Source organism: Solenopsis invicta, chromosome 11 (assembly GCF_016802725.1).
Source record: "Solenopsis invicta isolate M01_SB chromosome 11, UNIL_Sinv_3.0, whole genome shotgun sequence".
NCBI classification, from domain to species: Eukaryota; Metazoa; Arthropoda; class Insecta; order Hymenoptera; family Formicidae; genus Solenopsis; species Solenopsis invicta.
The window spans coordinates 6,730,378-6,749,011 of NC_052674.1; the positions used below are offsets into that span (position 1 = coordinate 6,730,378).

Here is an 18,634-nt window from a genome sequence, read left to right on the forward strand (position 1 = left end):
TAAATTGAAAAATCATTAAAATTAAAGTAGCATTTTTATTTTTGAGACACTTTACTTTAAAATTAAAGTAGCATTTTTATTTTTAATTGCATTAAGAAGACATTTATTATAATTATGTAGTTTGTTTTTTGGAAAAATTTTTAGTCGGGTTCAAGATTGTGCTGAATATTCAAGATAACGAAAATTGTTAGGAACGTATATTAAGTATTATTGGTTTTATTCATTAATGAGTCACCGTCTGGTCGCTATATTAAGTCCATGTCCATGTCCATGTCCATTCAAAAGAGGCTTAAGACATGTTAAGATAGCCGTTGCGTCCACATTTGGCATCGTGCAGTTTCAAAATCACAAGGACGAAACGCTCCGCGATAAAAGTTTCACAGCTTGTTGTTATTGCTTGATAAATGACCAGGACAAAGTTTCGTATCACGAGAATGATGTTTTCACAGTTTCGGTTTCGATTTGTCTGAGATTTGTTTGATGTCGTTTAGTTTAATGTCATTGTTGAATTTTATTGAGAAATATACCTATAATATTAAGCAATTTTGTTACCAATAGAATATCAATTTATATTTACTGTCTGTTTATTAAATTATATTTATTATAATATGATTAAAGAAATAATGGTCCTGATAAAATCTATTTGATGAAGATTTCGATAAAGATGTTATATATAATAATATTTTATAATATTTTGGGTCAATTATATACATGGAGAAATCGGCAAATGTCATTTCATAATACGCGGGACCATCATGATCGCGTGAATCAATTGTCTTCCGTCGAACACAGTAGACATCGCCCGGCATAAGCTGGGAATTCAATAAAAAAAAAAAAAAGAAGCACACGGGTACCCGCAGCTCATTTCGCCCGAGACAGTCGACGACGCCCAGTCTGGGTCGAACTATTTCAGACTAACTTCTCTCCTGACATTCATCAGCCGCGTAACTATGCGTCGGGCTTTGTACGCGGATAGACAGGTAGACGAAAGGAAACAAGATAAGCCAGACTCATCGCAAAAGCAGCTTGTAATTACTACCTTATAATTGAATAGCCATCAATTCTATCTACATTCATTTCCCTTCGATCATGCATTTTTAGATATAAGGAACGAAACATGTGCAGAGCTCCAAATCGTTTTAGGAATATTCTGTAATTACGTATCTTACTTTTTTTGCCTGAATAATTTAACAAGCAACCCTCTCTCGCGAAAAGTTCGGAAGCGCGTACGATCAACGGATTGCACGCTCGCGAAACGAGCGGAGGTGAGAGTGGCTCATTCGAGAGCGAACGTGGGACGCGCGTACGTCGATGCGTTCGTTGCGTGGGATCGCCTCCGTATGTGTGCGTGCATGCATGCGCGCGTGGATTGTCGGGACCGGGTCGTTACCCAGACATGGGGGCTTCGTGTGCGTTCCACTACCACCAGCGACGACACCGTCATCATGTATGATGCGGCTTATCGCGACGTGAGGTGTGGGAGTGTCTCCGTCTCTATTTCGCTGGCCTCTCGTCATGCTCTTCCGATTTCTCTTTCTCTTTCGCGACACAAGATACGAGTGCACGCCACCTTCCTTCTTTTCTCTCTCTCTCTCTCTTTGCATCTTTGCGTACTGTCATCCGCGTACTTTTCGGTCCTTATCGTGATACGTCTCGTCTCTTATTTCGCCCGCACCGCCAACTTCTTTCTCCGGTGAGGATTATGCGGACGCGATAGAGGCTGCTCCCATCAATGTCGACATGCCACCGCTCGGGCCTGTCGATAAATTTAGTTCGCGGATGTCGGGCAGGACTTCGTGGGGGCCGTCATACGATCGGATTTTAAATCGAGATGATCTTGATGACGCATTTGAATGTATCCCCACAGGCGCGCGATTATTTATTGCACGACGGAGTTATCTGGTCCTGGAATTGATTCTGGAGGCGAATAACGTGTGGGCAATAAAGTCCCGCATCCGGTGCAAAGGCCCACCAGCCTACTGACATGCTTATATTTCTATAATATATATTTAATACACAGATTCCTTCTTTTAAAAAAAGAAAGAAAATATCAAGAAATTATAGGTAAAAGGATAAAAGTGTAATGAAACCAGTCGAAATCGATATGAATAATTATAAAAATTGAAATATTAAATTTATATAATTCTTTTTATAACTTAGTGGCTTACAACATATTTCTCTCATTATAATAATTTATTTTAATATTACGTAATATTAATGTTAATATATAAAACAAGTTCTTTAATGAAATCATTTGACATTGAAATACATTATATAGTTTAAGAGAAAAAAAAATTATAATACGTTACACGCGCCTTTTAAGGAAATGTTAGAGAGACAATCTAGTTGCGATCTGTTCGACAAATTACCTTCGGCATGCATCTGAAATGGTCAGCTCAAACGAATTGTCGATCGTTAACACCTCCGTGCGAGCGAGTGCTGCTCGCAGAGTTTGTTTTTACTGGGCGCAAAAGTAGCCAAGAAAGGAGCATGGAAGAGAAAGATGAAAAAGGAGAGATCAGTACCCCATGCATACCTACGTGCTATGCACGCATATGCACGTGGTGCGTCCCATAACGCGACTACGTGTGGGCTCGTGAAGTGTGGGTTCGGCCGCCTTAAAGCGCGTGTCGTATTTGGCGATACATCGCACAAAATCCTCGTGTGGGTTCGCCCCGACGGACGGATGCTCGTGTTAGGCAAAGAAAATATCCGAGCGTTAACAAACAGTCTCGGAGGAAGTCTAAGAATTTTAATGTGTGTCAGAGTATATGTTACAAAAATATGTTTACTATAGTGGACCTAATAATTAAAATTTCCGGATTGGAGGAATGCGTGCATATGATAGACCATTAATAAAATCTAATAACTCGTTCCCGCTTATGGCGCGAGATCGATCGTTTTCCTTCAGAAAACAATCGTTACGCCTTCGCGTTTACCGAGAGAAGTTCAGTTTCGACGTATCGTCACTCGAGGATTCTATACACCTGTTTAAACGCGGTAGTTCGTGTAGAGACGCCGTAGATCGTAATAAGAAAGCGTTGTTTGCACGAGCCCACATTCGTTCCGTTCGTCCGTCACCCACACGCCGTGCCGCCGCTTATTAAGGACTGCTATCGCGCGAGAGATATACGACGAAGAAGGAAAGGACACGGAGTCTCCTTAAGCCTACGCCGAGCTCTCGGCCCACTTCGAGTCGAAGAAGAACGAGATACAGGGCGGGCGGTAGGCGCTAAGAATGACCGGCCTACGAGCTGTCGTCTAATTAGGTGTTGTCGGGGTCTCTGTGTTTCTATCGTGATACAAGGATCGCAAAAACCTGCTTAAATTGGCGGACGTTGATGGAATGAGACAACAGCTTTATGTCAATGATAGCGTCTTATACGAGAGGTCTCACAATGCAATAATCATTATTGAAAAGAGTTGATTCCAGTTTGATCCAAGTCTTATATATCTCAGTATATTGATACTTCAATGATAATCTAATTGCATACTATAACCAAAATCATATATATATATTTTTTTTTATTTGGTCCTTAGCCTGTCAGAAGCGTGGTGACTTCTCTGTAGTGTGGGTCTTTTTATAGTTTACACGAATATATGGAATCTGCAATTTTAATGTTGATTTCGAACAGCTTGTTTAGAGGGCTAATTTAAAAAAAAAATGGACTTATTTGATTTTTGTGAAATTGTTTATATGCACTTACATGAAGTACGGATATAAATTTTGGACCAACCTGTAACACATTGTACATTATGACACGTGAATCCCGCGAAGGCAGTCGGTTGATAACGATGGATCACGAGGATGTACATTGCGAAATTCATCCCGCGATCCATCATGTCTCGGACCGTGCTCGAACACATAACTTTTGCATAGATTAGATCGCAGCCGAGCGACGCGCCGATCTAGGTCCGCGATCCGAGCTGAGCCGCGTTCTGACGCCGCACAAAGAAGCGGCAGCTGCTTGCCGATCGAGTCAATACTCGATACAGTGGTCGGTGTTGTTCTCTGACCAGTTTTGGAAGGGTGACGTCCCACCCCTTTGCTGACGGACCCCCGAAGCCGCTCGGTCCCGCGCATTCTTCGTACTTTTTATCGGCCGCGTGCCGGTCATATCGCAAAGCATCCACGATCGAACGCCAATCCGAGAGATTCCGACGCTGTGCGCGATGGCTCGATGCTGGGATCGAATAAAGGCGCTTGTGCGATCGAACGGTCCTTCGAAAAAAAGGGGGAGATATTAATAAGGTGACACTGTTCCGAGGAGCCTGCTGGCAGGAGGTAGACAGATGTCGCGGCCTCTTTTTTGGGGTTTCGATAGAATCAAATGTACCTTTGTGACATGGTTATTGGATTATATATTTGTATATTTATCAAATATTTGTGCAGATCATTTGATATTAGACATAGAATGAAAGTTTTGAATTTTTTTGAATAATTTTATTAATATATTTTAATGATTATAAATAGGAAATGAGTACTCTGAGGTTTATAAGATTCAAAATCAAGAATAACAAATGAGAGCTGATGAAGCTGGATGTTCATGCTAATGTATAGATATTATTAATACAGTAAATACAAAAAAATATTGTAAAAGAATTACAGACATTTCGATATTAAATACGATGATTCTTAGTGTGACAATTCAAATATGTAAACAACGTTAGAAACATCTGAAATCGATAAAATTAAAATTATAAAATACATTTGCATTTAGCGTCGAAACGTCGTATCTAATGTCATAATACTTATTTGTATATAACTTAGATACATTAGCGCGAAGATTTAGTTCAATTTATCAACCCAAATTTATTGTCTTTGATATTTTAATGACTTAATATTTTTATATATTAAAATATAGTCTCTGATGCGTTACAATTAATTAGAACAGTATATCGATAAGGCTCTTTCGAAAAGAAAAAAAAAATTAAATTTTATCATTCAAAACCTGGTTTAAGCTTGCATTTTTGAATCACTTTTTTGAACATGTGAAATACCAACATTCCCGGAAGAATACAAACCAGATTTGTCTATTTGCGAAACCGCATTTTCATCCGCTTTTTGTCGCCGAATTATCGAGGCAACGGAAACTTCGAGAGACAGTGGTCCACACAGTCCCTCTTCTAACCGGATTCCATTATTCTCTTCGTTTCGTCTTGACGTCACGGTCGTATAAATTTCCGACTTAAGGATTAAATCCTACGGTTGATTTATAATATGGTTTATTATATATGAAATACATTTGTAACAGTCTTTACATCTTTGATAACGTATAAAATGCCATTTCAGTATTACTCGCGAAGTATTCTAGTAATATTTCGATTTTACACATTGAAATATTCCAGCGCATTATCGTTCGATTATTATCGGATATTCGGCACTTGCATGACGGCTTAGGAATAAAATATTTATCAAAGCGACAGTGGAATGAGATAGGTCGTTGATCTCTGCATCTTCCGCACGAGGGATAATTTTTATGTTTTGTACGCGCTGCGCGATTTAATCCGGTCGTCCGTGATCGCGCCACGCGCGCAGTGGCCCGAAACAGATGGGTTTTGAAGAAGAAGCGGTCGTATTCCTGACCGAGAATGTATTCCGAGAGGGTTTCCTCGTAATCTTCTGTTTGTACGTGTGGCGTGGGACGAGAAGAGCTGCGCGAGAGGATCCGCCGAGGCGGGCTGACGACGACGGGGAGGACGACAGCTTCTTGCGTTGCATGTTTGTCGTCGGATCCGCAGGGTGATTGACGGACGTGCCGAGACGAAGATGCGCGCGCTCTGTTTGGCGACATGGTCGGATCCGATGTTTATCTTCGTGTACGAACTCTTTTCTCCGGCCCCTTCTCTGTCGCTTCGCGTAGCCACGTACGACGAACGTATACGAGTGTATTTCGCAGCCGTGGCAACATTCAACCGCGCTGGCGTTCGCTCTCGGCGCGGTTGGATCCTCGACGTTGACTCTGAATGGAGTGGATCTCCGAGGCAGATAAAGTAGATCGACAACCACGGCTCTCGAGAGAGATTGGATGTAATCTCGCTGACTGACGTGTGATTGTCGGAATATACAATAGTACTCAATGATGATTCGTTATACTTTAAAAATACTCGAACTATACTTTGTAATGAACGTAACGTTTTCACTTTTACGTATTTCTCAAACGCCACTCTTCTTAAATACCGTACTTACAAATAACGTTCCCCGTCCGCAAGATTGCTATACATCACGCGTAGACAGGATTCCACGCGTGAACATTCTCGCATTATGACGAATGTCTCTTGTACCGTAATTGCACGCGTGCGTAGTATACGTACGTATAATGTGAAACGTTTGGGCGGCGTTCTCTCGGAGCTTAATCATCTCCGAGCAGGCGCGAGAATTCGTTTTTCTCGCGCGGCGCAATCCGCGGTCGGCGTGCAATTACAAATTTCTCATCTCGATGATCTTCTCGGCACCGATGTCTGTATCACACGCGGCTCATCTATAATTTAAGACGGGACTACGGCGCGCGCTTAACGACGAGGCGGACTCGCACGACGAGTGGCAATCTTTCACGGCGGGAACGGCTACGCGCCAAGTCGTGTGTTGCAAGCTCACGAAATCGCGAATCGCTTTGCTCTATTATCGCCGGCATTATCTCTCGTGGCGATCGATCGTGGATAAATGGTTATACACGCTTTGTCGTAAGGTCGAAACATTATACTCGTACTTCAGTAATTAGTGATATATCACTTGGCAATTTTGATATAGATACTCGAGTGGAAAATAAAGCAGACTACAGCCAGTAACTGGTCAGTAACCAGATTGGTCAGTTATTGGCCAGTTACTCGTTCTGGTTTATTTTTACTTAGATGGAGTCATTCGCGTGGTCAGGTGTTTAGTGGTCACCGGGGAGGGGGGAGCTCCGGAAGTATGCTGCACGCGTTTCCAGAGCTCCCCCTTCATGGACCAGGGCAGGATACCCGGAGGGGTTTTAGTGGGTAGGCCTTCGTCGGCACATTGCCGGCGGGGGAGAGTCCCACATAACCACCAGGCCTTCCCCGGGGCCTGGGGGTATGCGATAACGCATTTCCCCTCCGTAAAAAAAAAAAAAAAAAAAACGAGGGGGGTGTTTAGTGGTCACATTCCTTAATAGGTAGCTATTATTGTATTCATGATATTCACGATCACGAACGGACTTAGAAGTGCGTTACAAAACGTGTATGAAAAGTCACATTTGTTAGGGAAATCAATTAACCATGCCGTTTCTCACTTTCCTTCGTTTCTCGCATATCAATGAGGAAAGAGCGGAACACCTAACTGAATCGAAAGGTGTGAACGAGATACTTAAGACGTAATTGCACGTAAATCGACAGTCTTGTACCACTGGCAAGGTGCGAACAGGAGATTCTCAATTTAGTCTGGACTCATGCGCGATCTACATTTTTTTTCCTCGAAGTTGCCTGTGTCAAGTCGAGCGAGATTTTATCGCGTTGCGCCGTTACACCGGTACGTATTCACGAGGAACAAGAATGGAGACAATTAAGCGTAACAAAAGTCGAGAAATGAAGAGTGCTACGCGAACGACAACGTTAAAACGCATAGTTTACGAAGGTGACGACATCCGCTTTTGCATCTTTGATTCTTATCGTTTCTTTTTTTCTCTGTCTCTCTCGTTCGCGTTACCAGCATGAGAGAGCTCGTACAAAATACGACAAAGAGCTGCCCCGATGAAATTAGCCGTGTCGAGGACTTGTTCGCACCAGGTGGAAATTAAGGATCGCAACAGAATTTACGCGGTGTCGTGAGATCTTAATTAACCGGCGAGGACGTCTTTACGAGGACGCGGTCCCGATCGAATTCGACGGGCTGCAAGAGTAATGCTTATTGGACCAAGGTGGCAAAATTGCCTCCTGCGGCTCGGTCGGACTCGCGAGCGTAGAGATCGTTCCGCGCGACGCCTTTTACGATCCGTTAAGTACCTCCGGAGTTGTTTATCCGTCGCGCTCGCCGCGAGACCAAGCAGCAGGCTCCCCGCGAAAACAACAGGAGAGTGCCCCGGAGGGTTTGATTTACTCGCGAGGTGGCTGGAAAATGAGCCTCCATTGTGCACGTTCTAGGAACGACGTTCACTTGTCCTCGCTCGCTGTTGTTTCTCGGAGACGCGTTCAATAATTCGCACGTCAGCACGTTGCCATGCTGTGCAACTCTGGTCTGAATTAAAGTTCTTAGCACATATATCAAGCAGCGTGATAATCAGAAGGCTAGTCGTGAAGTTAGAGCTTTACGCAACTGATCGCCGATGATGAGTGTCGAAGACGTAGCAGACCGGTCATTTCATCGGCTTCGAGGAGCATCCAGCTCCCATAATTCCAGTACCTCGCATGAACTTCCGGGATATCTCAGAAAATACGTAAGAAGGAAAATATAATTATCGCAGGCACTGTAGGGGTACGTTAAAACGCTGCTTTTTTTTATCCTTTGGTATATTCAAACACGGATGCGGGCTCAATAGTGATCAAGGAAATGCACTGGAACCGAAGTATAATTGCACTGATTGCTGTTGAGCGCAGATGCGAAATGCCTTCGGCATGATAATAATTCTGCCGTAACCCTCCGTAATAATCTTACTCGCACGCCCGACGCGCTATTTGCGATTGGTAACTGCAATTAAATGTTAAATTGGGAATTCCCAGGGCGCAATCGTCCTAAATTACGGGGAGAACCATCCGTCGACCGTTTTCGACTTTGAATATTTCATAAAATAACTTTAAAGCTCAATGGAACATTGGTAGTTGAACTGATGCTACAAACATCTAGATGTGCCATAGATCTTGCGCACAATAAAGAAATATCAGATATTAGGAATAGAAACTTAAATTTTAGAATTAGTTTTTTAAATTTTATTAACGTAACGCAAAATAAGTACACGTAAGACGTAAAACACAAATGTGCCATACAATCTTGTAAGCACTACAAACTACAATATTCCTAAGCGCGCTAGAATATTTTAATTATTCGAATATTATTAAAATGTTTTGAGAATATTTTTTTAATATTATAGAATATTATATTAATGTACACTTTATATAATATTTGTGGTATATTCTTTCAATATCGTGGAATATTATGGAAATGTTCTGAATATTATTTTTGTTCAAAAATTAATGTGAATTATTATGCATAAAATATTCATAAACTTTATAATTATTACATTTAAAAGTTACAAAATATTTCCGATAATTTAAAATATTGCAGTAAATAATATTATTTACTTCTCATATATAACATTCATATAATATTGTCAGGAGTGGATATATAATCACTTTTTATTAATATTAAATAATATTTGAAAAATGTTATTTAATAATCCTCCATTGTGCGCGCAGGTGCGTAGGCAATGTTCATGCAATTCCGACAGTCACACGTTACACGGGCCACACCGAATTCTTGCATTATCCCTGCCACGCTCACGCATGTGGGGCGCACACTGCACCGTGGGCGCGTGCACGCACGAGCCTTCACGGTGCACGTGTCGCGGTTTTCCAACGCGGCATTGCGCGCTCGGCAGCAAACAACGAAATAAGAGCATCAGAGATAGGCCGCAGTTCTACGCCGCAGTTCTACGCCGCCGTCGCAGCTCGCTCTCACACGCACTCCATAAATTACTCGGGCTTCTCGGCCCACACGTTTCTACCGAGCTCTCCGTTCGCGCGAGGTAGAGTAACCATAATCTTAATAATCATAACCACCGACGACGTCGTACGCACGTTCTCTGTCCTTCTCTCTCCCTCTGTCGTTTTTTCTCTCTCTTTATCATTTTCCGTCTCTCTCGCGCTCGCACGCGCTTTGCCGCCTTGTGTTATTAACCCAAATTGCCGTGCTCGTGAATGGAATCACGCCCTTATCGAGTCACACAGAGCGCTGCCGCCGCCGTCGCCGCCGCCGTCGCGTCCACGTGCGTCTCGCCGAGCGCGAGGAGTACACAGTATGCGCGGTCGATGCTGTCTCTCCGACATACTGCATCGCGTTGATGCGAGGGGTAATTACGCGACGCGCTCATTTCTGGTAATATGGCAGCCGCAGCGATAATAGGTTGATTAATGATCGATGGCAGCGGGTAGCGCGATGCGGATGAGAAAGCGAGGAGAATCGCTCGGTAACTTGGTTACAATGAGAAATACATATTCCTGTAGCGGATTATTGAAATGTATTGCTTCAGGTTAATTTAATTTTCTCTCTCTATTCTTTTTTAGGAAAATTCTCTTTAGAAGTTTTTTTTAAGCAACAGTGCATCGTTCGATAAAATTGCCGATATCGACGATTACGCTTGCGGATAAAGTAGACAAGCACTCGAAACGTACCTTGGCTTGTTATTCGAGTCTATGTAAATGTCAGATTACACGCGTGATGGGCAAGATACTCCGGACGATCGCGTCGCGCTGGTAAGCTCGCGATAACAATGATCGAGCATGACTGGCGCAGATCGCGTTGCTATTTGACGTGTTTAATATCACGGACACTGGATTACAAGAGGACAAGAGAACGCGTCTCCTGCACATTTGTCACAATTTGCCGTGTCATTCGAGGAATCGATAAATGTGCAGGTTGCGGTCCCAAAAATACGTACGACTCAACTAAACGATAAGTACGTGACACTACCACGTAAATTCACCTTATTACGGAAATATCATTTCGCGGATGGAAAATACGCGAGTGCACGGTAGCGACGGTCGAGGATTCTCAGATTACAATTCTCGCATTTATAGGTCAAGACCGCTGACGCGTCTGGAAATTAGCGGCATCGTCATAACGTCATTAGCACAACATTTGTTTCGGACAATTCTGGAAATTCGAATTCTTTGTCGAATTGGCTGTTGATTATTCAGCGTCTGGCGGTGTAATAAATGTTCGCGTAAGCGTCTAGCCGTGTCGCGTTCGAGCATCTCGAAATGCAAAACCATCGATTGAGGAACGATACGTTAACATAATAAAAAAATTGAGATCAGACATAATGTTAGCTGTTACTCCTATCACGAACTACTGCTTCTTCTCTGATGAATTTTTACTGCAGTTGCGTTTAATTTATTCAGTACAGTTACGGTCATCTTAATCTCAAGCGTTTCTTAATGTCATGACGAAGCTTTTTAATTTACTTAACTGTGACGGTTCTACTTTTAATTTTCAGTTTCAGTTTTTATTGAGGATGATCCAAACCAAGAACCGAAACATTTGACTGAACTTGTTATCAATTAATAAATAATTGTATTGTTACAGAGAAGAACTTTTGTTGACTCTTATCGGCTTTTTTATCTTACTGAATTTGTGTTTTTAGCCTTGATTTTTGTTTTAGGTTTGAATTTTTATGGTTTTTATCATGTACTAAAAATCTATAAAAAGGAAAAAATGTTGAGGCGGAAGTACTTAAACGTCGAAAATATCGACCAGTTGCAAGCCTACGGCCATGTGCCACGAGCTGTCATCACGTAATTTTAGTGAAGAAGAAACCGTGATCGCCGTGCCGCGCGTTCTCCGGCACGTGGAACGTCCAAAAATGCCAATGTCCTTTTTCGGGTCCGCGCTCCATTACACGGAGCCGCGCTTTGGGAATCGATAAGATCGACCAGGCGGTTAGGAGGAAAAAGTTCGAGCCTTTTAAAAATGAGAGATGGTAGAACGAATCATCTTACAAGTGCGTTTCTTTCTCGCTAGCTTCCCAATAACAGATATCCTTGTCGTTATATTTTAACCTATGGATATATATTTTCAGACATTTCTGAGAAAGATAGAAATACAAAGTGCACAGCTCGGAGACACCGCGCATATCGCGGCGGTGATGTCACGCTCTCGAAGATGCGTCTGCTGATTTGCGAGCTGACACTCGAAATTCTGGCGTAAAGTCCGTGTTAATGCTTGGCAGCATCACCGGACGATGGTGTAGCGCACGTGTGAAACGGAGAATACGCGTTTGATATGTGTGCGCAAACGAGATCGGGCAAGTCCCCTCACTAGAGTCGCCCGTGAGTGGCGGCGCGTGTCAACCTTGCTGTATCCTTGAAATCGCGCGACCGCGACCGTACGTCGAGCCAAGCCGGAGCGACAGGCTAGCAAATATGCGCTCACGGGATTCTAGGAATCAGCTGATTGGGGAATTCCTAGAGAGAGATTCGAGCTCTCGTTTCCTACGATACGGATGGAATCAGGTTTCGGACTGTCACTGAAAGCGCTGACGCGTCCAGCTGTCTCTTCCTCGGGGAACAATCATGTGGCTATAATTAAAATTAGAATTGGAAATTTCGATAATATATTTTGCGTTGTATGTATTGCAAGAAGTAAGAAACGGCATGCCTTTACTAATAAGTCTCTGTTATGTTCATTATTAAATGTTAATAAAACTGGTATATGCAAGTGACATTTGTCTCTTGTACAAATACATTAATTAGGTTTCATTTATGTTAGTCTTCAGATTTTAAGAGTGTATTTATCTGAGAAATAAAAACCAGTAGATGCCAAGGCTCCAAAGAGTTCGATGATGCACTTCCATTTTTTCCACGCTCGATAATTAACCTTTGCGTTGTACATGAATTATCGTCATAATGTATGTGTGCGCGTGTGCCACGTGAGGCTTTTGCCTTGCGTCGACTCGATTCATCGTAGAGTATTAAACGTGCACAGCCGGCGCGTGACGTCCGTTAAATGCAGTCGAGCGACCGGGAATTTCCTAATGCGGAGATAACGCCCGACGCAGATTCACGACCGACGAACAAGAAATTTCTTGAGAAAGAACTATCCAGTTTCGCGACTTTCGTTGTTCCCTTGCTCGTGAGATTAATGAGCGCATTATGATAATTTTTTCGCCGAAAAGAGGGACCATCGCACGACGTCTTCAGACGAATCTTCGCAGGAGAATGCAGTTTTTGGCGCGACTCCAAATAACGCGTAACACACGGAATTAGTTAGAGCGGATTTGATGTAATTAAATTTTTCACCCTATTTTCAGTCATTGTCATCTTAATGACTATTAGGTCTAGTCGCTCGGAGGCGTAAAAAAAAATAGGAAGGCAATTATAGGACGGCGAAATTTTTGCCCGAGACTCGCGTGCGCCCGGATCAAATTCTTCTTTCCATTAGAGAATACGCAGACAACTCGTACAGACATCTCGCGAAACGTGTTTGTTGGATCGTTTACATAATCACAGATAACTGAATGAGTAGCCAGATAAATACGATTCTAATGCGTACGTTAAATTGTCGCGACTTGTAGAATTTGTTTGATATTTCAAGATCAAGATATTGAAGTGATTGATCAAGATTAAGATATAAAGCACTAATATTTTTTCAATTATATTAATAGCAAACAATTACGAGTTATTGCTTTAAGTGTCAATGCTTCAATGGATATAAAAATTTATTTGAAATGGTGAAGAGGTATTTTCTTTTTTTGGGGGGGGGGGCGTAATTCGTCTGCAAGGACGAATTAGATTGAGAGTGCCAAAGAAAGGAGGGTACTATGCAATTTGTCATTCGGCATGTTTTGCGTGCGGCATCGTGACCCTATACGTCGCTTCTGCCTCGCCAATTGCTGTCCCGGGAGTACCATTGCCCGCAGAGGACATTTATGATAATTTAGGCTTTCGTGGTTTTTTGCGATGATCAACAATCCGGCTAAGCCTACGCATATTTTTCTGGACGTTCGAAAAACCTTTCGCCTCTATTAGATATTTGCGCGGGTATTAATATTTTTTTTGTACACTTTTTATTACAGCTTGAACGTAAAAGTCAAAATTTAAAATTAAAAAAAAAAGATATTTTTTAAATATTTTTCTTACAGCGGCGTTTTCTTTACGTAGAACACGCAATCTGAATCAACGATTGGGTCATTTTAATTTTTCGTTTTTACAGCATGCTATTAGAAATAAAAAAGTCAATTTTACGAGCGAGCGAAATGCACGTGACTGTCGGGCACGATGTTTAAACATATATCGTAACTGTCCGCACGCCAAGAGAGTCTTATCTACTTTAAGTCGTGCAGTAAATGTCGACCGCTTGTTGGAAAATTACTAACATTCGGCCGCGAGAGAAAGCGAACGTGATAATTGACTATCGCGATCTTTTTGCTTAGGATCCAGTTCGGAGATTAGATTCGGTGGTGACCGACAAACCGCCTTTCAATTTCATCGGGACGGCAGTTTTAATGTAATTGAACGTCTGATAAATACCGATAATTGTTTCTCGCGTGAAGATCGATTAATGATAAAAAAAATAGCTGTTGTCATGATAGCTTGGAAATCATCGTAGAAGGGACAATAAGATATTATCTTTTAATTTAATTTTATTTTATTGATGCACGTGTAGCATTACAAAAATAAATTGCTAATCTTTATTACCGGATGAGAAAAGAATTCTGATCTTTTAGGGTCCTGTAAAGGGTCCTATAGTGTTCCGACGAAATCCAGTAGAAGGCAGCAGGCTCTGGCGTTTGGTACTTTAAGCAGCGAAAGGGAGAAAATTTGGGCCTGCTCGGATGAGATGGTCTTCTGAGACCGGTTCGTACTTACGTGTGATGCCGTCATCTTCGCCAGATGGCGGCATCTCGGCGGAGAAATTTGCTGCAATTCAGTCTCACTTGAGACGTGCAGCGAATCGGATATACGCATGGAGCAGACATCAGGTGTGCAAGCATCTCCAGAACGAAAGTATTTCGTTTCGAATCTCTCGTAGTATGTATTTTTCATTGAAGACTTGTAATTTAAATTTTATGTATTGTATATATTTTTTGAAGGCATTTTGAAGATAATATACTTTTTTTCATAATTATATCTGATTAAATCGGAATTAAAGAGCAAATATGTAAAAATATATAAAATGTACTTATATACCTACAATGAGGAAATGGATTGAGGGAACTGGTTGATTCATAAACAACATAGAAATTGTATTGAGAAAGAGATCAACATTTATTTGATGCTCTTGCAATAATAAGCGTTGGTTGTCTATTCTCATAATAGAGAGGAATTATAAATGTAACCTCTTTTGCATTCGTATAAATATAAATAACGTATTCTCTTTCGCGATTATCGTTCATATGTACAATTTCTCATACACACTCTTACTCGCGCTCGTTTCCTTAACGTAATCCTTAGCCTAAAATCGTATCGATTAAAAACATTTTTCGTACTTACAACGATATACTACAAATCACTTAGCGTTTTACGTACAAGAAACAGAATGGAAGACTTCGGTGATTCTTGTTGCGTAAGGCACTTAAAATATTATTTGTGTAACTTATGTACAAAGAGGATCGGTGACAAGGAAGATGGGTAGGGCGATACGAGATAAGACAAAAAGGAGTAACGCGATATTTCGAGATGTTGAAGAGAAATCGTTTACGCTTTTCGGCATACTGAAATTTAACGATATATTTACAAGGCACTTTTTAATAAGGCACTGCCTCGTTGGCTACTGGCCGACCGTGCATGCGCACTCGAAAGAATAAACTCGCGTCTCTTAACGATCTTCTAATTTCACGGTGATGTCCTCCTTACAGGCGGGACCGCTCGACTACAACGACCTACGTAATTGAGGAACATTATTCCGTTCCGCGGATTTCTTTACGCGGCGCGTAAATCGGCACGTCGAATTGCGGCGCGTTTTTGGCCGCGGTCGATCGGCCGCGGATTACCATCGACACGTATCAGATAGATTATCACATCACGCACATGTCGTGTCTGTACCTTTGTCATTTTTTTTTTTACCATGGTCTCCATGGTTTGTCTTCGATTGGCGGCACTACGCTTTTCCTCATCACCAACGCGAGAGGCTTCTGGAGAGGTTCTGGGGTATAGACACGCGGATCGAGTTCCGATTCGCTGGTATAGCCATTCGCCGGGGACGTTGCGACGTCCCTGTGGCTGTTGGCTGGACTGTACACGGTGGATTGCTCGCGGAACGACGTCGGAGGTGCTTCAAACGCCACTGGACTTCCCGCCGACGTGGATGTCGAGCTGTTGGACGAACTTGTCGACGAGGCCGATGCGGTGCTCGCGGTCCTCTGAGGAATCGGGATCAAAGTTGGTAACGGTGAACTTGGCGCTGGAGACGATGACGGCGACGACGTGACTGGCGCCTTTCCTGCTCCCGCCGGAAGTACCAAAGCGATGTCACCATTCGGTAGTCTGGTCGGCAACAGATGCAGAGCGGTACCGTTGGTATTAGTGAAGAAAATGCCATTCGATTGTTGGACTTGGATACGTGGTGTGGCGTCGAGTTGAGGCAGAATGTGCACTTGCAACTGCGTCGTCGGCGGCGCCGGTTGGACAGCCTGTTGAGTTGCGGCCGTCGTTTGGCCATTGGCGTTGCTGGCATCGACTGGACTCAGGCATGTAGCCAAATGGGCCAGCAGACGTCTCCTTACCGAAGCGTCCAGACCGGGAAACTTGCCAACTTCGCTGGCGCACTCCGTGTAACCGGCGCGGAATTTGTTGAGGACAGTCGGATCTGCCGCGGCAGCCATAGCGATTTGCTGTCGTTGCAGGGTCTCTAAATGCTTCACGGTCAGTTCCAAAATATCAGCTTTCTCGAGCTTCGAGTGTCTTGCTGGCTGTAACAGAAAAATTAAAAACGAAAATGATTAGGCAAATTAGTGAGGCGATATGTCAGTATATAAAATTGAAAACGGAAAGAATGATATAAAAGATCGGCATTAAATAAATTTGAAAGTTAAATTTTTACACGTAATGTCTTTTTATTTCTTTAAAGGTTTATAAAAATATTTTAAAAAATTTTTATGCTATGTGTATGTATATTTTTATAAAATATATGATACGAAAAATAGACGAGAAAAATTTCATGATACTTACGTCTTTTTTCATAGATTCCAAAACGAGAGATTTTAACTCGTTTAAACTGTTATTAATACGGGCTCGACGTCTTTTCTCCATGATGGGTTTATTACTCTGTAAACAGAAATCGGTAAAAATAATAAATAGAAGTATCACAAAAATCTCAATCATAAGCGATGTTAGGAAGGCATGTCAATGAGAACAACTAAAGTATCATGCCAAAAGAATTTTAAAAATAAAAGAACGCTTTTGTAAAAACTTTTCTACTATCGAGGATGTTTTAAATAGACAGCTGCAAAGTTTCTAGTAAATAATAAAAACGAGTAAAAACATCCATTTTTATTTGACACCTTCACTTTAAAAAGATTTTTTTTATTCCAAATTTATTATCTTTAAAGTCACACGTTCGTTCAATTTTTCCGGAAAATTAAATGTCGAAAATGACTCATAAGTTAATAATAATAGAATATTTATGTAATCATTGTAAATTATTGTAAAACAATTGAGAAATAATTAATAATTATTTAGCGATTGATCACGTAACAAATTCGAAGCTTTCGGCATGTCACTATAGTGGTATCGTATGAAAGTGCAAGTTTGTTTATGTTATTCTCAAGTTCGGTGCTTAAAGGAGAACGAATCCGGAGCACGAAGTAAATGATACTTTTCGATTTTATTTTATTCTTAGTTAACTTCTTTGTCATTTGAGTGATTTTACTTCAAATTCTAAATATGTCGATTTATCTAGCATCTTAATTTTAAAGAGAAAATGATATTCTATCAAACGTGTTTTGCAGCGCATCGGTAGACACTGTGTTTTATCGCTATCATAAAAAACAGTCTCTGCTCCAGAGTTAATAGTTCAAATGCAAAAAAATTAACACGCCGTTGAAGTATGACGAAGAGAATCTCTTCTTGACACTAACCCGTCGATTTTCTCCTGATCTTCTCGTAGTCGTTGTAGCCGTCGGAGTAGTTTGCGCAGGAGGCTGACCAGCCTCTTGCGGCACGTGCTGCGCGGGTGGAGTAGCGCCGACGGTGACACCGCCCGTCGGCATCGTGGCACCCACTCCGGTCACCATTATTTATTTTACTACCCGTATCACAGAACTCGGAGAAATTCCAAGTCAGGTAATCACGATCGATGATGAAAGCACTGTGAAACGAAATCGATCACTTCACTGATAATCCAACTATTCGCTGGGTTGTCCTCGTGATCCACCTGATCGTTGCGGACGACGGAGATAGGTATAATTGATGAAGTATTGCGGTACGAACGTAAACCCGACGATGAATTAACGAGGATAATGTGGCGAAAGAGTATGCACTCCTTTACTCGTCTCCTCGCTGCCGCTGAACTTGCGACCGCTCGCGACTGATGTCAGAGCTTGACTAACTCGCACGGGGAACGTCTTGTATCGTACAGCCGGAGCGTGGCACCCGGTGGAATGCCTGGTGGCGGCGCTTTCGATGGTGGGGACATTCAGTGGCGAGCGTACGAGTGGTGGTGGGATCCAGCGCGTGACGCTTTAACCTGACTACCCCTACCATCGAATTCCGACAGTCGGACGGCACCCGATGCCTTTAAGACCCCCACTCTGGACTTTGGTTCTCTCTATGGCGCGCGGCTTGCGGACCCCCCTCGGGGGACTCCCTAAACCCCTTCGGAACCGATCGATCGGACTTTGCCAGCGAGATTGACGTCAGTGATTTTCGATGGAATTTTCGATTGCTCTTTTGCGACTTCTGTGGTTTTGCTTAGTTGCTTTATTAATGATTATTTTCTTCGCTTTAACAAAATAAGAAAAAAGGA

General features: G+C 42.2%; 1 protein-coding gene and 1 long non-coding RNA gene across 3 annotated transcripts; one reads left to right on the forward strand and one right to left on the reverse strand.

Annotated features, from left to right (window-relative positions):
- Positions 1 to 7,100: 7,100 nt before the first annotated feature.
- LOC120358947 lies at positions 7,101 to 15,365 on the forward strand. 2 transcript variants are annotated; one of them, XR_005575830.1, is made up of 3 exons: positions 7,101 to 11,672; positions 11,751 to 14,176; positions 14,397 to 15,365. It is a non-coding gene; the product is annotated as an uncharacterized LOC120358947 (long non-coding RNA). The 2 variants fall into 2 exon arrangements; XR_005575829.1 differs by having other exon boundaries at positions 7,103 to 11,672; positions 11,751 to 15,365.
- Positions 14,914 to 18,324, reverse strand: LOC105200385 (protein hairy). Its single transcript, XM_011167916.3, has 3 exons — positions 17,748 to 18,324; positions 16,840 to 16,935; positions 14,914 to 16,580 (listed from the first exon to the last, which is right to left on the reverse strand). Exons 1-3 carry the CDS (start codon positions 17,901 to 17,903, stop codon positions 15,732 to 15,734), a joined length of 1,101 nt encoding a protein of 366 aa, XP_011166218.1. The 5' UTR covers positions 17,904 to 18,324; the 3' UTR covers positions 14,914 to 15,731.
- Positions 18,325 to 18,634: the final 310 nt, after the last annotated feature.

Bases quoted from the DNA above. Each gene is read 5' to 3' on its own strand.
- LOC105200385 (XM_011167916.3), bottom strand. From the start codon at position 17,903: ATGGTGACCGGAGTGGGTGCCACGATGCCGACGGGCGGTGTCACCGTC. The intron at 16,936-17,747 runs GTTAGTGTCAAG...TTCTGTTTACAG, and splicing joins GATCAGGAGAAAATCGACGG to AGTAATAAACCCATCATGGA. The intron at 16,581-16,839 runs GTAAGTATCATG...TTTCTGTTACAG, and splicing joins TGGAATCTATGAAAAAAGAC to CCAGCAAGACACTCGAAGCT.